General features: G+C 47.9%; 1 protein-coding gene across 3 annotated transcripts in view; it reads right to left on the reverse strand.

The window, feature by feature from the left end:
- The window catches only part of LOC137341248 (putative uncharacterized protein MYH16), a 314,830-nt gene that overhangs the window by 25,050 nt on the left and 270,488 nt on the right, over positions 1-19,292 (reverse strand). For all 3 annotated transcript variants that reach the window (XM_068004337.1, XM_068004334.1, XM_068004335.1), the window contains 3 exons: positions 15,807-15,999; positions 2,957-3,160; positions 256-381 (listed from right to left, as the gene is read on the reverse strand). In XM_068004337.1, coding sequence (XP_067860438.1) covers positions 256-381; positions 2,957-3,160; positions 15,807-15,999 — 523 coding nt within the window. The remainder of the gene's footprint in view (positions 1-255; positions 382-2,956; positions 3,161-15,806; positions 16,000-19,292) is intronic.

Raw genomic sequence — 19,292 nt, forward strand, 5'->3', positions numbered from 1 at the left:
GGTGCCGGATGCATGAGGTGGGAAGTCTCTGGAGGTAAATGAGGGAAATTTAAGGTCACCTCACTGCTGTTCCTTCACATCTGCTCGATACGAACACTGGGTGTCCCAAAATACAAAGTGTTCCATTCCCCAGCCATGCCATCCCATCACCTCGATGAGCACAAAATTCCACCAAAAAAAAAAGATTCATTGGGAAAGAAATCCCCGCACATTCACTAACAATAAAACCATGAAGCAACAAGCAGCACTGCTCACCTCACAAACGGCCTTCTTCGCCTTCTCGTCTGTGCCTCTGAATTCGCTCGCGAGCTCCTCATGCTCGGCCGTAAGCTGCTGCAAGTCAGATTCCAGCTTGCGTTTGAGGACGGTGGCTCCTTGGAACTGGGAAAAATGGGTGTGGGGGAGGGGTGCAAAGGTCAAATCAGTCAGCGCTCCACAGAAAATCTGGGGTCGTACCCGATGGCACCTTCCGCAGTTTCCAGGCCTCAATCTCACCCTTGCGTGACCGTCAGCTATACTGGTCTGAAAAACGCAGCGTGAATCCACGGCTGGGAATTTCCACTTCGGTGTTCCGAGCTCGTCGGGAAATTCCACTAACCCCCCACCCAAGTTTTTTCCCATCTTTTGAAACCGATGATCCGAAAGCCATGGGCTGGAGTTGCGCGATTTATCGTGGCGCACGCTCCCCCTCAAGCGGAGAGCCTCCAGCCGCTGTAGTTGAGAATAAAAGTCCGCATTTTCCAACACCCACAGACACACCGTGCCGAGGGACCCCGCGAGCCACCGGCGCGCATTGGAAAATCCCGGGAGCATCGTCCGAATCAAGGAGGCAGCGGGCAAGGCTCCTCACTGTCCCCCCCGCGTTCTCCGGAAATGACGCCCTCTGCGTTCAGGTTGGCCAAACCCAATTTGAACTCACTGCAGGCCTGATGAGAGATGCCCCCATCAGATGCTCTACGGTGGCATTTAGGTCTATAAACCGTGGCCAAAGTCAATCACCTGGCTGGCTCGCTGTTGGCTGCATCTTTTCTTGGCAGTACTGCAGGCCTACTTTCTCATGGGTCTTACAAGCCCCTGCCTGGTTCACCAGTAGCTCATCAGCTCGTCACCTGATGAAGTGTAAAGAGGGGAAAATGGCCCAGGAGAGCAGGTGCAATGCCAGCCTGCCCACTGTGGCACTGCAATGCAATGGCACCTTATCACATAGAGTGAAATCGAGGGTTTAATTATGAGGACAGGTTGCATAGACTTGGCTTGTATCTCCTCATGTTTAGAAGATTAAGGGGTGAACTAATTGAGGTGTTTAAGATGATTAAAGGATTTGATAGAGTAGATAGGGAGAGACTATTTCCTCTGGTGGGGGAGCCCAGAACAAGGGGGCATAACCTTAAAATTAGAGCTAGGCCGTCCAGGGGTGATGTCAGGAAGCATTTCTTCACACAAAGGGTAGTGGAAATCTGGAACTCTCTCCCCCAAAAAGCTGTTGAGGCTAATCAATTGAAAATTTCAAAACTGAGATTGATAGATTTTTGTTAGGCAAGGGTATTAATGGTTACGGAACGAGTAGATGGAGTTAGGATACAGATCAGCCATGATCTAATTGAATGGTGGAGCAGGTTCGAGGGGCTGAATGGCCTACTCCTGTTCCTATGTAAGGTCACTAAGGGATATACAACCAAGGTGGGTAGATGAAGTTAAGATACAGATGACCCGTGATCTAATTGAATGACAGAACAGGCTCGACGGGCTGAATGGCCTATTCCTGTTCCTCATATTCCTAATTGCAACACTGAAACAGTTTTTTGACAGACACAATGGCCTGTAAATTGCTCCGCGCGGCAAACCAGCAGGTGGTCGCCTCTCATTAGATTTAAATTCACCCATTAAGTTTTTGACGGCAACTTCCTTGAGCAGCGAGTTCAAAAAAACATCCGCGTTCTTTCCCGGGCTGTGTGAGTGGTGAAAGGATCGCTGAGGCCCCTCAACCAATCAGCTTGAAGCAAGCCACGCTGAGCGAACCAGGAAGTGCAGTTCATTCACAAACCGCACAGACTAATAACCCAGATGTGTCCGTTAAGGTGTCATAAAATGACAGCGAAAGTGAAATAAAGAGACGATAAGATTAAAAGACTGAGATAAAAGAGACAGAAGGAAAAGTAAAAAAAAACATTTTTAATTTTTTTAATTGATTTTTTTTTAAATGGCCAAGAGCCATTAAAATCAGGAGTAACATAAAATCATAGAAACATAGAAAATAGGAGCAAGAGTAGGCCATTCGGCCCTTCGGGCCTGCTCTGCCGTTCAAAATGATCATGGCTGATCGTCTAACTTAGTACCCTGTTCCCACTTTTTCCCCATATCCCTTGATCCCTTTAGCATTAAGAAATATATCTATCTCCTTCTTGAATACATCTAATGACTTGGCCTCCACTGCCTTCTGTGGTAGAGAATTCCACAGGTTCACCACCCTCTGAGTGAAGAAATTTCTCCTCATCTCGGTTCTAAATGGCATACCCAGAGTAATAAGACTCCACATTATTCAAAATTAATTTTTAGTGCCGGGGAGGTTGTTTGGCAGTCATTAAGACTTACCACGCTGTTAAAATTTAGTTTAGACTTATAAAACTGAGCGAACCTGTTTTGTGGCGAGATTAGTTCATGTCCAGCTGGACAGGAGAGCAAGTTGGAGCTGGTCCGTTGATTCTATTGGTTGCAGCCAGCGATATCCCTTTAAGGCGAAGCTGTCACATCACCGGGGAACCAGGAAGAGCAAGTTTTGGATTTCTGCGTGTAACTGCACATGTGCGGTCACCGGGACTTGCTCTTCGATTTCGCCATCAGCAACGGTGAGCGCTGTTAGGAAAGGAATTTCTGGGCCAATGCAGAATTCAAATGGTTACAAGCCCTCAGACTAGACAGAAAAGCTCCTTCCCCTCCCCTCACCAGCCTTCCTCACCTGCGTGTTAATCTCATTGTACTTGTCAGTCATCTCCATCAGCTCTTGCTCCAAGATCTTGCGTGCGCGGTCGGTCATGTCCAGCGTGCTGCGGGTTTCTTCCAGCTCGGTGGACAGTGCGCTGCAGCGTCGCTCCACCAGACTGTACTGCTCGCGAAGCTCTTCCTGCTGCCGAGTGTCTTCCTCCATCTGGGTCTGCATATCCTGGGCACAGTAACACAGGGTTCAGGACCAGCAACGTCATTCAAAGGAACAACTGCAATACTGTGATAGCGGAGGTTTAAAGAAAACACAGTTACTTGCATTTATATATCACATGTTTCACCACCTCAGGCCATCCCAAATCGCTTTACAGCCAATAAAGTACTTTTGAAGTGCAGTCACTGTTGTAATGTAGGAAACGCGGCAGCCAATTTGCGCACAGCAAGGTCCCACAAACAATAATGTGATAACGGCCAGGTAATCTTTTTTAATGATGTTGGTTGAGGGATAAATATTGGCCAGGACACCATGGGATCTTTTCTGTCCACCTGAGAGAGCAGATCAACATCTCATCCAAAAGACGGCACCTCAGGCAGCGCAGCACTCCCTCAATGCTGCACTGGAGTACCAGTCTAGATTTTGTGTTCAAGTCTCGGGAGTGGGGCTTTCAAACCACTACCTTTCTGACTCTGAGGCGAGAGGCTACCAACTGAGCCAAGGCTGACACCTTGCTTTAGTACTGAGAGCCCTAGGCCAATGCCCATAGTACAGGACATCACCAACTTTGAAAAGAGTAAAAGAGAAGATGAGATAAGTCAAGAAGTAGCTTAATTTGAGAGTTTGATTTCAATTTAAAAAAAAAATCTGGAAATAAAAAGTTTGTATCAGTAAAAGTGACCCTGAAGCTGTCAGATTGTTCCAAAAACCCAATTGGTTCACTAATACCCTTTAGGGAAGCAAACCTGTCATCCTTAGCCGGTCTGGCCTATTTGTGGCCTATATTTCCAGTCCCACACCAATGTGGCTGACTCTTAACTGCCCTCTGAAGTGGCCTAGTAAGCCACTCAGCTATGGCAACTAGGAAATGGACAATAAATGCCGGCCGTGCCAGCGATGCCCACATCCTGAGAATGAATAAAAAACTAAATGACACCAAGCCTGGGATTTCAAAATACCTGCAGATTGTAGAAAAAAGGGAAAATCACGGGAGATAAAGGAGTTCTACACGTTTGAGGTCGTGTAAAAGAATGTGTTAAAGTAGGAGACATTGTGATGAGTCTAGATTTTGATACACTGAAGATGCGGGGACAATATAAGACAGTGTATACAGAGCTTAAGAGCAGCAAGAGAGCAAATGTCTGAGGCAGAGTTTACATTAGCATGGTGAGAGCCTCTATACTGAAAGAAAATGCCTCAGTTTGCGATTTGTACAAAAATCAGTCAAGAAGTAATACATTGTCATAGGTTACAATGAGGAGCAAAATGCTGGGTTTCTGCATCATGAGTGAGTCACATTGGGGGGTGAGAGAAGTGGGGGGAATGGAAGTGAGTCTTTGGCTCAGTGTAACATTCTTGCCTCTGAGTCAGAAGGTGCAGCTTGTGAAATCCACTCCAGAGAGTCCCGGTGAGAGGAGACCCCCAGAGCTCCGACCCTGAATTCAGAGTTGACATTCAGCAGGGATCCTCGTGGATGGGGGTGACCCCGTCTCTTACAATGGGCTGTGGGAGCCCATAAAACCCTCCTGCTGTATAGGACCAACCACCTTTCTTGGCTTGTATAAAGATGGTTACGGCCCATAGAAGGAGCACTCACGTCATGGCCCGTCAGACTGATAATCAGCCTGCGAGTCCTTCCACTACTTCACACTATTCTCCAAGGGACGAATGTGAAGATATGAAAACAGCAACATTGGGAGATCTTTTTTTGTTTTACACTTTGCAACCTGCTCGATTACCATTCATCTGTCCCTCGGTGGCCTAAACCACATTGCACTGAAAATACTGAGGTCCTCAGGAATACATTGAAGAAATAACACTGTGTTATTGAGAATGGAGGGAAGGGAGCACTCTCCCAGAGGAAGAATGCAAACCACAGGGGAGTCCTGTGCTGTGGACTCACTTTTTATGGGGCTTATTAATGATCATCAGATCTCAATCTAAGAGCCTAGAGCTGGTACACAGCGCCACCTAGTGCAAGTACAAGTGAAGATGATTCGTCCAGAAGGGATGAGTTAATTATTTGTAAATTTACCAGTTGTCGAAGATGGACTGTTTGGTGGAGTGGCGGAGCAGGGGAGGACGATTTTACTCTTTGTGTACTCTCTAAACCTACTTCAGCTGTTGAGAAGCTGGTATTGTTCAGAATTGCAAGGCCGCTTTCTCTCCAAATCTCTCCTTCCCTGAAGTGGGGGGGGGGTATAGTTCCCTGGTGTCAGCAACCCTTCGACACCTGCCCCAAATGGCCATTCTTCATGTGTGAGCCTAGGCAGTGAGTCAGCTGGTTATTCAACTGTGGGGAGCATCACAGCCAAGCCCACTCCTGTCCACACAGAGCGCCCTTCGCTCCATTCTCAATAACACTGTGTTATTTCTTCAATGCATTCCTGAGGACTCGCAGGCTGGTTATCAGTCGGGGGCTGGTAGATTTATTTTTGCCTTCTTTGTCCAATTATATAGAAGCCAGTTTTAGCAAGCCCACCAACATTCTGACTCAGTTCAGCCAACTGAACGCAGGCTATGGATTGAAGCAAGGAGCTTCCTGATCTGTATGGCTCAGTGCCACAGTACATAGTCCCTTTCCCCACTGAGATACTGGAGTCACGCAAGACACAATGTGATTGCTCGCTCCTGGTCACATCCAGGTAACACACCATGGCCGCTAAATTTGGCGCTACACAGTCTCTCCGACATCTATCTTGGATGCGCACGCAAGTTTCCAGCGTGACGTGCGCCAGACGCCATCTTGGTATAGGAGTTAGCGCAGGAGCAGATAACGAACGCTGGAATCATGTAAAGTAGGGAGAAAATGGCTTCAATCAGAGTGTAACGCTGATTTAAAGTGATAGACACCATTTTGGGACTTAACGCTCAACTCAACGCACAGTCTTAACCCCGACCATCTGAACGTGTCTTAGAGTGCCTCGAGGACCCCCCCACCAGCGCTATTTAAAGGGGCCATGCAGGATTTACTGGTTAGTGGCTGGATTATTGCTTCTGGCTGCCGACACATTCGTAACTGTTTTTGGAGGTCTCCTAGACTTCAATACTAGGATGCGGGGACATAGCCTAACATTTAGAGCCAGGACATGCAGAAGTGAAGTTAGGAAATGCTTCTACACGCAAAGGGTGGGAGACGTTTGGAATGCTCTTCTGCAGACGGCAGTTGGTGCTAGCTCACTTGTGAATGTTAAAGCTGAGATTGATAGATTTCTGTGAACCAAGGGTATTAAGGGATATGGGGCTAAGGCAGGTATATGGAGTGAGGTCACAGGTCCACCATGATCTCATTGAATGGTCATGATGTGGAGATGCCGGTGATGGACTGGGGTTGACAATTGTAAACAATTTTACAACACCAAGTTATAGTCCAGCAATTTTATTTTAAATTCACAAGCTTTCGGAGATTTTCTCCTTCCTCAGGCAAATGTTTCAAGATCTCCTTGAAGCCTACGCATTTATACATATTGAACAATAATAAATGGTGTTTACAGACTGCCCCTGCAACTGCCCGTTGCCAAGGCAATCACCGTGTTCAGACAGAGAGGTGTTACCTGCAGAACCTCCGAATACACATTCAATAAAAAAACAAACAGGGAAAAAAAAACAGAGAAAAAAAAACACAGAGAGAGGCAGAAACATCCGGAAGGCAGAGAGAGCCAGCAAATGACCCATTATATTAAAAACAGATAACATTTGTTCGCTGGTGGGGTAACGTGTAGCGTGACATGAACCCAAGATCCCGGTTGAGGCCGTCCTCATGGGTGCGGAACTTGGCTATCAATTTCTGCTCGACGATTTTGCGTTGTCGTGTGTCTCGAAGGCCGCCTTGGAGTACGCTTACCCGAAGGTCGGTGGATGAATGTCCATGACTGCTGAAGTGTTCCCCGACTGGGAGGGAACCCTCCTGTTTGGCGATTGTTGCGCGGTGTCCGTTCATCCGTTGTCGCAGCGTCTGCATGGTCTCGCCAATGTACCATGCTCTGGGGCATCCTTTCCTGCAACGTATGAGGTAGACAACGTTGGCTGAGTCACAGGAGTATGAACCATGCACCTGGTGGGTGGTGTCATCTCGTGTGATGGTGGTATCTGTGTCGATGATCTGGCATGTCTTGCAGAGGTTACCGTGGCAGGGTTGTGTGGCGTCGTGGACGCTGTTCTCTTGAAAGCTAGGTAGTTTGCTGCGAACGATGGTCTGTTTGAGGTTGGGTGGCTGTTTAAAGGCGAGTAGTGGAGGTGTGGGGATGGCCATAGCGAGGTGTTTGTCCTCATTGATGACATGTTGAAGGCTGCGGAGAACATGGCGTAGTTTCTCCGCTCCGGGGAAGTACTGGACGACAAAGGGTACTCTGTTGGTTGCGTCCCGTGTTAGTCTCCTGAGGAGGTCTATGCGATTTTTTGCTGTGGCCCGTCGGAACTGTCGATCGATGAGTCGAGCGTCATATCCCGTTCTTACTAGGGCGTCTTTCAGCGTCTGTAGGTGTCCATCGCGTTCCTCCTCGTCTGAGCAGACCCTGTGTATTCGCAGGGCCTGTCCATAGGGGATGGCCTCTTTGACGTGGTTAGGGTGGAAGCTGGAAAAGTGGAGCATCGTGAGGTTGTCCGTGGGCTTGCGGTAGAGTGAGGTGCTGAGGTGCCCGTCTTTGATGGAGATTCGTGTGTCCAAGAAAGAAACTGATTCTGAGGAGTAGTCCATGGTGAGCTTGATGGTGGGATGGAACTTGTTGATGTTATCGTGTAGTCTCTTTAGTGATTCCTTGCCGTGGGTCCATAGAAAGAAAATGTCGTCGATGTATCTGGTGTATAGTGTTGGTTGGAGGTCTTGTGCAGTGAAGAAGTCCTGCTCGAACTTGTGCATGAAAATGTTGGCGTATTGGGGTGCGAATTTGGTCCCCATGGCTGTTCCGTGTGTTTGGGTAAAGAACTGGTTATCGAAGGTGAAGACATTGTGATCCAGGATGAAGCGGATGAGTTGTAGGATGGCTTCCGGAGATTGGCTGTTGTTGGTGTTGAGTATTGATGCTGTCGCAGCGATGCCGTCATCGTGGGGGATACTGGTGTATAGTGCCGAGACGTCCATCGTGGTGAGAAGTGTTCCTGGTTCAACTGGTCCGTGGGTACTGAGTTTTTGTAGGAAGTCTGTAGTGTCACGACAGAAGCTGGGGGTTCCCTGTACGATGGGTTTCAGGATGCCCTCGATGTATCCAGAGAGGTTCTCACACAGGGTTCCGTTGCCTGATACGATGGGACGTCCGGGTGTGTTGGCTTTGTGTATCTTTGGGAGGCAGTAGAAGTCTCCCACGCGGGGATTACGTGGGATGAGAATGCGTAGGATGCTTTGAAGGTCTGGATCGAAGGTCTTGATCAGTTTGTTGAGCTGGTGGGTGTGTTCTTTGGTCGGATCTGCGGGTAACCGTCTGTAGTGTTCCTGGTTGTCCAGTTGTCGGTATGCTTCTTTGCAATAGTCTGTTCTGTTCTGTATGACTATGGCTCCTCCTTTGTCCGCTGGTTTGATGACGATGTTGCGGTTGGTCTTGAGAGCGTTGATGGCGTTGCGTTGTGCTCGGGTGACATTCTGGACTGTCTTCTGAGTGCGGCTGATGAATCTGGCATTGACGCATTTCCTGACAGCTTGAGCATACATGTCCAGCTGAGGGCAGCGACCCTCCGGAGGAGTCCAGTTTGACTCTTTCCTCTTCGGTTGCTGTACCGCGGATCCCTCTGTCTGCTGTTCCGGATCGTCGATTGTCTCATTGGGTTCGCTGCTGAAATCTTGGGGTTTGTGGTAGAATTCCCGGAGCCTCATTCTCCTGATGAATTCCTATGTGTCCGCCGCGAGACTAGTGGGGTCCATTTTGGTAGTGGGGCAGAAATTGAGCCCTCGGCTGAGAACTTCGATTTCGTCTGGTTGAAGGGTGTGGTCGGATAAATTGACAATAGACTTCCCTGTGGTTGCAACCGTGGTACCAGGGGAAGCTTGGTCGTTGCTGGTGGTGATGCCGAGTTTCTCAAGCTTCCTGCTCTTGGTTTTCATGTAGGCAGCGTAGTTCCGTTGCCTCGTCTGTTTGGCGGTATAACGTAGCTGGTCTGCTGTGTCCTGAGTACAGGTTGAGAGTATGGACTCTATCTTGGTTTCGAGGTTGTGGCGTCTGCTGTAGAGTTGGTGTATGAGATGGTTGCGGAGTGTGCGAGAGGTACGGCGGCAGAGTCTCTCAGCGTAATCCGAGTTGTATGTGGACTTGAGTGGGTTCGTGATCTGGAGTCCTTTCGGGATCTTGTCTGCTTTCTTGCAGCTCTGTAAAAACTTGATGTCTGTGTCTAAATGCGCGATCTTCTTGGATATCCTTTCCACTGTGAGCCGGCAGTTTGTGGTGTCGATGGTAGTCATGATGTGGAGATGCCGGTGATGGACTGGGGTTGACAATTGTAAACAATTTTACAACACCAAGTTATAGTCCAGCAATTTTATTTTAAATTCACAAGCTTTCGGAGATTTTCTCCTTCCTCAGGCAAATGTTTCAAGATCTCCTTGAAGCCTACGCATTTATACATATTGAACAATAATAAATGGTGTTTACAGACTGCCCCTGCAACTGCCCGTTGCCAAGGCAATCACCGTGTTCAGACAGAGAGGTGTTACCTGCAGAACCTCCGAATACACATTCAATAAAAAAACAAACAGGGAAAAAAAAACAGAGAAAAAAAAACACAGAGAGAGGCAGAAACATCCGGAAGGCAGAGAGAGCCAGCAAATGACCCATTATATTAAAAACAGATAACATTTGTTCGCTGGTGGGGTAACGTGTAGCGTGACATGAACCCAAGATCCCGGTTGAGGCCGTCCTCATGGGTGCGGAACTTGGCTATCAATTTCTGCTCGACGATTTTGCGTTGTCGTGTGTCTCGAAGGCCGCCTTGGAGTACGCTTACCCGAAGGTCGGTGGATGAATGTCCATGACTGCTGAAGTGTTCCCCGACTGGGAGGGAACCCTCCTGTTTGGCGATTGTTGCGCGGTGTCCGTTCATCCGTTGTCGCAGCGTCTGCATGGTCTCGCCAATGTACCATGCGCTGGGGCATCCTTTCCTGCAACGTATGAGGTAGACAACGTTGGCTGAGTCACAGGAGTATGAACCATGCACCTGGTGGGTGGTGTCATCTCGTGTGATGGTGGTATCTGTGTCGATGATCTGGCATGTCTTGCAGAGGTTACCGTGGCAGGGTTGTGTGGCGTCGTGGACGCTGTTCTCTTGAAAGCTAGGTAGTTTGCTGCGAACGATGGTCTGTTTGAGGTTGGGTGGCTGTTTAAAGGCGAGTAGTGGAGGTGTGGGGATGGCCATAGCGAGGTGTTTGTCCTCATTGATGACATGTTGAAGGCTGCGGAGAACATGGCGTAGTTTCTCCGCTCCGGGGAAGTACTGGACGACAAAGGGTACTCTGTTGGTTGCGTCCCGTGTTAGTCTCCTGAGGAGGTCTATGCGATTTTTTGCTGTGGCCCGTCGGAACTGTCGATCGATGAGTCGAGCGTCATATCCCGTTCTTACTAGGGCGTCTTTCAGCGTCTGTAGGTGTCCATCGCGTTCCTCCTCGTCTGAGCAGACCCTGTGTATTCGCAGGGCCTGTCCATAGGGGATGGCCTCTTTGACGTGGTTAGGGTGGAAGCTGGAAAAGTGGAGCATCGTGAGGTTGTCCGTGGGCTTGCGGTAGAGTGAGGTGCTGAGGTGCCCGTCTTTGATGGAGATTCGTGTGTCCAAGAAAGAAACTGATTCTGAGGAGTAGTCCATGGTGAGCTTGATGGTGGGATGGAACTTGTTGATGTTGTCGTGTAGTCTCTTTAGTGATTCCTTGCCGTGGGTCCATAGAAAGAAAATGTCGTCGATGTATCTGGTGTATAGTGTTGGTTGGAGGTCTTGTGCAGTGAAGAAGTCCTGCTCGAACTTGTGCATGAAAATGTTGGCGTATTGGGGTGCGAATTTGGTCCCCATGGCTGTTCCGTGTGTTTGGGTAAAGAACTGGTTATCGAAGGTCAGTACTTCCCCGGAGCGGAGAAACTACGCCATGTTCTCCGCAGCCTTCAACATGTCATCAATGAGGACAAACACCTCGCTATGGCCATCCCCACACCTCCACTACTCGCCTTTAAACAGCCACCCAACCTCAAACAGACCATCGTTCGCAGCAAACTACCTAGCTTTCAAGAGAACAGCGTCCACGACGCCACACAACCCTGCCACGGTAACCTCTGCAAGACATGCCAGATCATCGACACAGATACCACCATCACACGAGATGACACCACCCACCAGGTGCATGGTTCATACTCCTGTGACTCAGCCAACGTTGTCTACCTCATACGTTGCAGGAAAGGATGCCCCAGAGCATGGTACATTGGCGAGACCATGCAGACGCTGCGACAACGGATGAACGGACACCGCGCAACAATCGCCAAACAGGAGGGTTCCCTCCCAGTCGGGGAACACTTCAGCAGTCATGGACATTCATCCACCGACCTTCGGGTAAGCGTACTCCAAGGCGGCCTTCGAGACACACGACAACGCAAAATCGTCGAGCAGAAATTGATAGCCAAGTTCCGCACCCATGAGGACGGCCTCAACCGGGATCTTGGGTTCATGTCACGCTACACGTTACCCCACCAGCGAACAAATGTTATCTGTTTTTAATATAATGGGTCATTTGCTGGCTCTCTCTGCCTTCCGGATGTTTCTGCCTCTCTCTGTGTTTTTTTTTCTCTGTTTTTTTTTCCCTGTTTGTTTTTTTATTGAATGTGTATTCGGAGGTTCTGCAGGTAACACCTCTCTGTCTGAACACGGTGATTGCCTTGGCAACGGGCAGTTGCAGGGGCAGTCTGTAAACACCATTTATTATTGTTCATTGAATGGTGGAACAGGCTCGAGGGGCTAAATGCCACTGCCACTTGCTGCCTCCTGATATGTGCCATCTTCTCCTGCAAGAAAGCAGGATGTGTGCCTGTCATGGCTGAATAGTGGCTTGAAACAGTGGTAATGTGTAAGGGTGAGAGGAAGCATCTGGATGGAAGAGTTGAGTACTGATGAAAAGAGTTTGTTGGTATGTGGGGGATGAGGGGGTGTAGTGCGTGGTTCAGTTGGTAGGAGACGTCACTTGACAGTTGACCTCACTCACCTTGACCACTCATGTCAAAGCATTGAACTTCTTCCTGCACTGCATCCATGTTCATGATGCTGTGCGCCTGGCATTGACTTCGTCCCCCGCTGCCTCCCACTGCCTTTTGGATATATGTCTGGAGGGCCTCTTGTCCCCCCCACCATTCCCCTGCCGTGGATATAGGATGTCCCTCCTTCTGTCCACCTCTTGCACCAAGGCCTCTAGTGCATCATCAGAGAACCTTGGTGCACGCACTCTCGCAGGCCTGGTACAAACTCAGATCGGCAGATTGGTGAGGTCTGGCGTGCAGATTGGAGGATGTGGGATTTAGTAGTGTGCAAACTTTATTCAATGTTTTAACATCACATTTACCTGAGGAAGGAGGAAGTCTCCGAAAGCTTGTGAATTTAAAATAAAATTGCTGGACTATAACTTGGTGTTGTAAAATTGTTTACAATTAACATAACTCATCAGTGTGCAAACATAGGGATGGGACCTGCATTTGTGTTTTACGTGTGCGATGTCTGATCTCCGTTTAGACTCCGTGCAGACAGTAGACTGTTATTTTCAGCAAATAACAGGTACTAGCTACCTTTAAGAGATTTCTAAGAAACATCCTCCCTTTAAGTGATTGAGCGCCCTCTGGTGGTGAAAAGTGTGAATTGCATTGATTCCACAAGCGAGGCCTGGAATGGAACACTGATTGCAGGTGAGTCCTCGGGTGGGCTGAAACTTGTGTCCTGCCTGCGCAGGAGTCATCGGGCGCGGGGTAATAGCACATCACACTACCTACACCCAAAAACTGCCCCTATCCAATTTTTCCCGCCATGTTTTCTGCATATAGTGGGGTGTCTACTGACTGGGAACTGCTGTTCTTTTCTGGATTATACCAAAACAGAATAAAATCAAGTGCAAATTAAAGTAGAATTATAAACTGACTAATGTTTTAAGAAGAGTTGCGACTTATCCTCCATTGGGAGAAAAGAATGTTCCGAGGAGACCGTACCCAGATGTGCAAGGGTGGGCTCGGCTCATTTGTTGCACTCGTACCTCTGAGTCAGAAAATTCAAGCCCCATTTCAGAACTTGAGCACCATAATCTAGACTGATACTCATGTACAGTACTGGGGGAGTGCTGGGGGAGGTACCATGTTAAACTGAGACCCTGTCTGGGGTGGGGTCTAAATGATCCCATGACACTATTTGAAGAAGAGCAGGGAGTTCTCCCACTTTCCTTTCATAATCCAGCCCTTGATGTCCCAGTGGCATGAAATCCCTTATTATGTTCCGTGAAAATCTCATGAAGATTCCCTGGGTGATTATAGCTAGTTGGAAATTATGACTTGCATTTATCCAGTGCATTACCACATCGTTCAGAAACCTCCCAAAGCACTACACATCCAATGAATGCGGTACCTTTCCTTGTGTAGTCAATGTATTTACACAGCAGCGGTTATGTGAACAAGACAAAGATAACAACCCCACCCCAGGCCCACACAATGTTTTCGAAAGTGTTAAAGGGGAAGGAAGTACACCTCCCAGCTCTGACTCGAAAAACAATGGAATAACATGTACTTGTTAAAAAGAACGATCTTGCATTTTTATACCAACTTTCACTACCTCAGGACGTCCTAAAGCGCTTTACAGCCAGTCGGGTATTTTTGAAGAGCAGCCGTTGTTTTAATGTAGGGAACATTGCGTGCCCCAGATTGGCAGGGCATGAACCTGTATCCAAGATTTCAAACACACTGACATTGTGAATTTGACCCGCATCGGAGACAGGTATTGAGCAGAGGTCATGCACTAACCCACAGAAAATACTAGGGTCAACCCTCTAGTGTCAGGTTTCGGACTGCTCGGGAGTGGATTCATTCACCCAGCCTCTCAGCTGGATTTTGGGAAGGTCTCATTAAAAAAAAATTAAACAGGAAGGGGAGAAATTACAACAAAATGACTGTATGTAGACAATATTTATAGAAAACAATGTGATTTAAATGAATGAGGCAACTCCTAGACACAATGGGGGTAATTTTAACCCCAAGAGTGGGTAGGCTGGGGGCGGGTGGGCAGTAAAAACTGTTCAATTCTTCCAATGCGTCCACTTCCGGGTTTAACTCAGGCTCGTTCGGATGTGCGCACACGGAAACCCAGTAGTCCTGTCCCCACTTAAAGCCAGCAGGCCGATACTTAAAGGGACAATGTACCTCATTGCAAGAGTTGAGGCACTTAATTTTTTGTATATTAGAATTATAAAACAAATTTAACCTTACCTGTTCAGGTTTCCCATTGCTTCTGAATCACGTCAGGTGAAAGCAGGCGGGAAGGGCCGGATCCATGAGGTGAGGGCCTTTATTGCACTGTTTGTGGGCCAGGAGGAGCAGGAGTGCTTCACCCAGGCCCAACAAGCTCACCTGGCGCGACAAGATCCCAGTGATTGGCGGACCCCACCCCCCCGCCCCCGATGGTAGACTCCCCCCCCATTGATGGTCCACCTGATGTCGTCCACGCCCACCCCCCACCCCCCCCCCCCCGATTTCACAATCTCTCTCTCCCTCCTCTCTGATTTGCGGCTCCTTTCCCTTCTGACAGGCAGCCGGCCTGTCAATCTGGCTGCCGGGCGCGTGGGTTCCCGGCTCCGAGTTAAAATCACGGCCAATGTTTTCAATAGTGACTGGTCGGACCGCGCCTTCACTGGGCACCAAGACATAAGGGAACTATTCAAGCCATGCAGAGAATGGCCAAGATCGGTAGTGTTAAAGGACTGAGTTATGAGGATAGACTGGAGAAAGTTGGCCTCTTTAGCTTTGAAAGGAGGAGGCTGAGAGAACTTATAAAAGTATACAGGATATTAAACAGCATAATCTCCCTACATTACAACAGCGACTACACTTCAAAAGTACTCCTTCAGCTGTAAAGCACTTTTGGATGTATTGATGTCATGAAAGGCACTATATAAATGCAAGTTTTTTCTTTCTAGATAGGATTAATCTGGAGCGCTACTTCAAAGTACGTGACAATACCAGAACAAGGGGGCATAGGTTAAAACTGGTGAAAGGAAAGTTTAGGGCAGATGTCAGGAAAAATTTCTTCATACACAGAGTGATCAATACTCGGAATGGGCTTATAAATAGGGTAGACCAGATTATCTGGTCATTATCTCATTGCTGTTTGTGGGACCTTGCTGTGCGCAAATTGGCCGCCGTGTTTCCTACATTACAACAGTGACTACACTTCAAAAGTATTTCATAGGCTGCAAAGCACTTTGGGACCTCCTGAGGTCATGAAAGGCGCTATATAAATGCAAGTCTTTCTTTTAGTGTAGGCAAAAACCTGCAATTCATTCATACACAGGTAGATGACATAATAGGGAATGTTAAGATGAGTTAGGATGGGCTGAATGGCCTCTCTCATCGATATCCACCCTGTGATTGTGTTTTCTGTGCTGTATTATAGACCATTCTCGTCAGGCAGTGGGCTCTGTTGCTCCTGCAGCCTCCAGCTCTTGCCTCACCTTTGTCTGTTGCTGCATCTTCTTGAGTAGCTTCACCAGCTCGCTGTTGTTCTTGTTCCCCTGGTCCAGCTGGATCTCCAGCTCATTCAGGTCGCTCTCCAGCTTCTTCTTTATCCGCAGCGCCTCCGCGCGACCTTTCACCTCTGCATCGAGACTGGCCTGCAATGAATCCAGGGTCCGCTGGTGGTTTTTCCTTAAAAGGTAAAACAGGGCCCCGTCATTAGAAAGGACTGAGGCAACTACAAGATCCTTTCAACCAGCAACACAAAGAGCATAAAATGGCTACTCTTGTTCCCAAATAACAAAGGAGGGTTAACTAGCAACATTAACTAAAAACTCCTAAAAATGTTCAAAGTAATAATCTCCTGGCCGGCCTCCCATCTTCCACCCTCCGTAAACTTGAATTCATCCAAAATTCTGCTGCCAAGTTCCATTCACCCATCACTTCTGTGCTCACTGACCTACATTGGCTCCCGGTCCACCAATGCCTTGAATTTAAAATTCTCATCCTTGTGTTCAAATCCCTCCATGGCCTCGCCCCTCCCTATCTCTGTAACCTCCTCCAGCCCTACAACCCTCCGAGAACTTAGTGTTCCTCCAATTCTGGTCTCTTGCGCATCCCTAATTTCCTTCGCCCCACAACTAGTGCCCGTGCCTTCAGCTGTCTAGGCCTCAAGCTCTGGAATTCTCTTCCTAAACCTCTCTCTGTTTCTTTAAGAAACTCCTTAAAACTTACCTCTTTGACCAGGCTTTTGATCTCCTGTCCTAATATCTGCTTCTTTCGCTCAGTGTCAACTTTTGTCTGATTACACTCCTGTGAAGTGCCTTGGGATGTTTCACTACGATAAAGGCACTCTATAAATGCAAGTTGTTGTGATTGAAGCACATTATAAATTTATATCTAATTAGTTATAAAAATCAGATCCACAGAGTTGCTCAGGGGAGGGGAGCGGGAGCTGACCTAAGGTCGAAAGATGAGAACATATTTAACTGATTTTTCTTGTGCTAAGCTAGCTTAAGATCTCACTGAGCAAGATGTACTCAGAAGACTAGTTTATGTTGATAGATGTCAGTTTAAATGGTTAGTGATTTCCACTGATTTTATTACACCTGCCAGGCCGTGATTTATAGTTGTTGGTGATGGAGAAGGACCACAGGGACAATATCTTCAACTACATTGATTACAGGCTTTATACATGCTTACTGAGAAAACCTGAGAATGAGGCTGCGGTTATACTGTGCTATCAGACTGACGTTGTTAACTGCAGACTCGGATTCATAGCTGGCAATATCCGTGTTATACTGCAGGCTGACCCTGGCTGTGAAGCATACTTTTGGGTGCCAGGAGAGAGCTCTACAAATGCGCACTTTCACACACACACACAGAGCTCTGGGCCCAACCGTTAAGATTTTGAGTGTTTTGTGAGTGCAGATGAGAGTGTCCTCCCCTTGCTCCAGTTTGTGTAAAGTGTCAAGAATGTGAAATGGACCCCTGAGCACTTTCTAATCCGAGCCTGACACTGCAGTGACTTTGGATGCCATCTTCCACTCTTATCGATCTAGTTGTAGCCAGACTATCACCTGCAATGGTTTCTCTTTCCGCTCCAGCACCGTTACCTCTGGAGTCCTCCAAGGATCTATCCTTGGCCCCCTCCTATTTCTCATCTACATGCTGCTCCTCGGCAATATCATCCGAAAACACAACATCAGGTTCCACATGTATGCTGACGACACCCAACTCTACCTCACCACCACCTCCGTCGACCCCTCCACTGTCTCTGATTTGTCACACTGTTTGTCCGGAGCACAAATTTCCTCCAACTAAATATTGGGAAGACCGAAGCTATTGTCTTCAGTCCCCACCACAGATTTGTTCCTAGCCACTGACTCCATCCCTCTCCCCGGCCACTGTCTGAGGCTGAACCCGACTGTTCGCAATCTTGGCGTCCTATTTGACCCTGAGATGAGCTTCCGATCACATATCCGCTCCATCACCAAGACCGCCTACTTCCACCTCCGTAACATCACCCGTCTCCGACCCTGTCTCAGCTCATCCATGCCTTTGTTACCTCTAGATTCGACTATTCCAATGCTCTCCTGGCTGGCCTCCCATCTTCTACCCTCTATAAACTTCGGTTCATCCAAAAGTCCACTGCCTGTATCCTAACTTGCGCCAAGTCCCATTCTCTCATCACCCCTGTGCTCGCTGACCTATATTGGTTCCCGGTCCGGGAATGCCTTGATTTTAAAATTCTTATCTCTGTTTTCAAATCGCTCCGTGGCCTCGCCCCTCCCTATCTCTATAAACTCCTTCAGCCCTACAACCCTCCGAGATCTCTGCGCTCCTCCAACTCTTGCCTCTTGCGTATCCCTCATTTTAATTGCTCCACCATTGGCAGCCGTGCCTTCAGCTCTTTAGGTCCTAAACTCTGCAATTCGCTCCCTAAACCTCTCTGCTTCTCTATCTCTCTCTCCACCTTTAAGACGCTCCTTAAAACCTACCTCTTTAACCAACCTTTTTTGTCTCCTGTCCTAATATCTCCTTATGTGGCTCGGTGTTAAATTTTGTTTGAAAATTCCTCTTGTGCAGTGCCTTGGGACGTTTTACTACATTATGGCGCTATATAAATGCAAGTTATTGTTATTGTGATGTTAAGTCCAAGCAGTGCAAGACAACCATGGGGTCAGATTGGGACTTGCCCCTTGAGTTATACTGTCTCTTTTGTGCAATTGTGAAATGTGAGGTACGTATAGCTGTCAGTATAACTACAAACGTAGATGGAGCCACTGCAGGAAATTATGGGCATTATAATGGCTTGTTAAAGTGTGGCGGTACCCCAACATGTAGTGCCTTGGAATGATGTGGCATATGTTTGGTTTCGGCTGCATTGTCTTCCTGATTTCAGCTGTGCTGCCGTAAGGGAGACAGGAAGTGAAAGCTGGGCACTTCTGCACCGAGACGAAGGGCATCCTGAGGTGAGAGACGTCACCTCCCAGCAGCTGGAAGACAACCACCATTGGTGAAAGATTGGGAGCAGGTCATCCAGCTCTCCATTCTTTGGCACGAGGAGGTGAGGCCCAATAAAGCCTGAGATAAAAGGAAAGTGGGAGAAGTGGTATCTCTACCCTTCTAAAAATGATTAAGTGAATGAACTCTAAGGGAATCAAGGGATATGGGGATCGGGCGGGAAAGTCGAATTGAGGTTGAAGATCAGCCATGATCTGAATGAATGGCGGAGCAAGCTCGAGGGGCCGTATGGTCTACTCCTGCTCCTATTTCTTATGTTCCTATGAGTACAGTGCCCAACTGTTGGTCCTCCCAAGTTCCTAAAATGCTGTTCCTGCACTTTCACTGTGCTCAAATTCTCCTCCAAATTATTCTATCCCAGGGCTTTAAAATTGCAGCGCTGCTTCCTTCTTTTTATATTCCCATCCTCCTGCAATCTATAAGCTTTAAAAACCTAATCTCGGTGTCATCCAACTACT

Source organism: Heptranchias perlo, chromosome 23, assembly GCF_035084215.1.
Source record: "Heptranchias perlo isolate sHepPer1 chromosome 23, sHepPer1.hap1, whole genome shotgun sequence".
NCBI lineage: Eukaryota > Metazoa > Chordata > Chondrichthyes > Hexanchiformes > Hexanchidae > Heptranchias > Heptranchias perlo.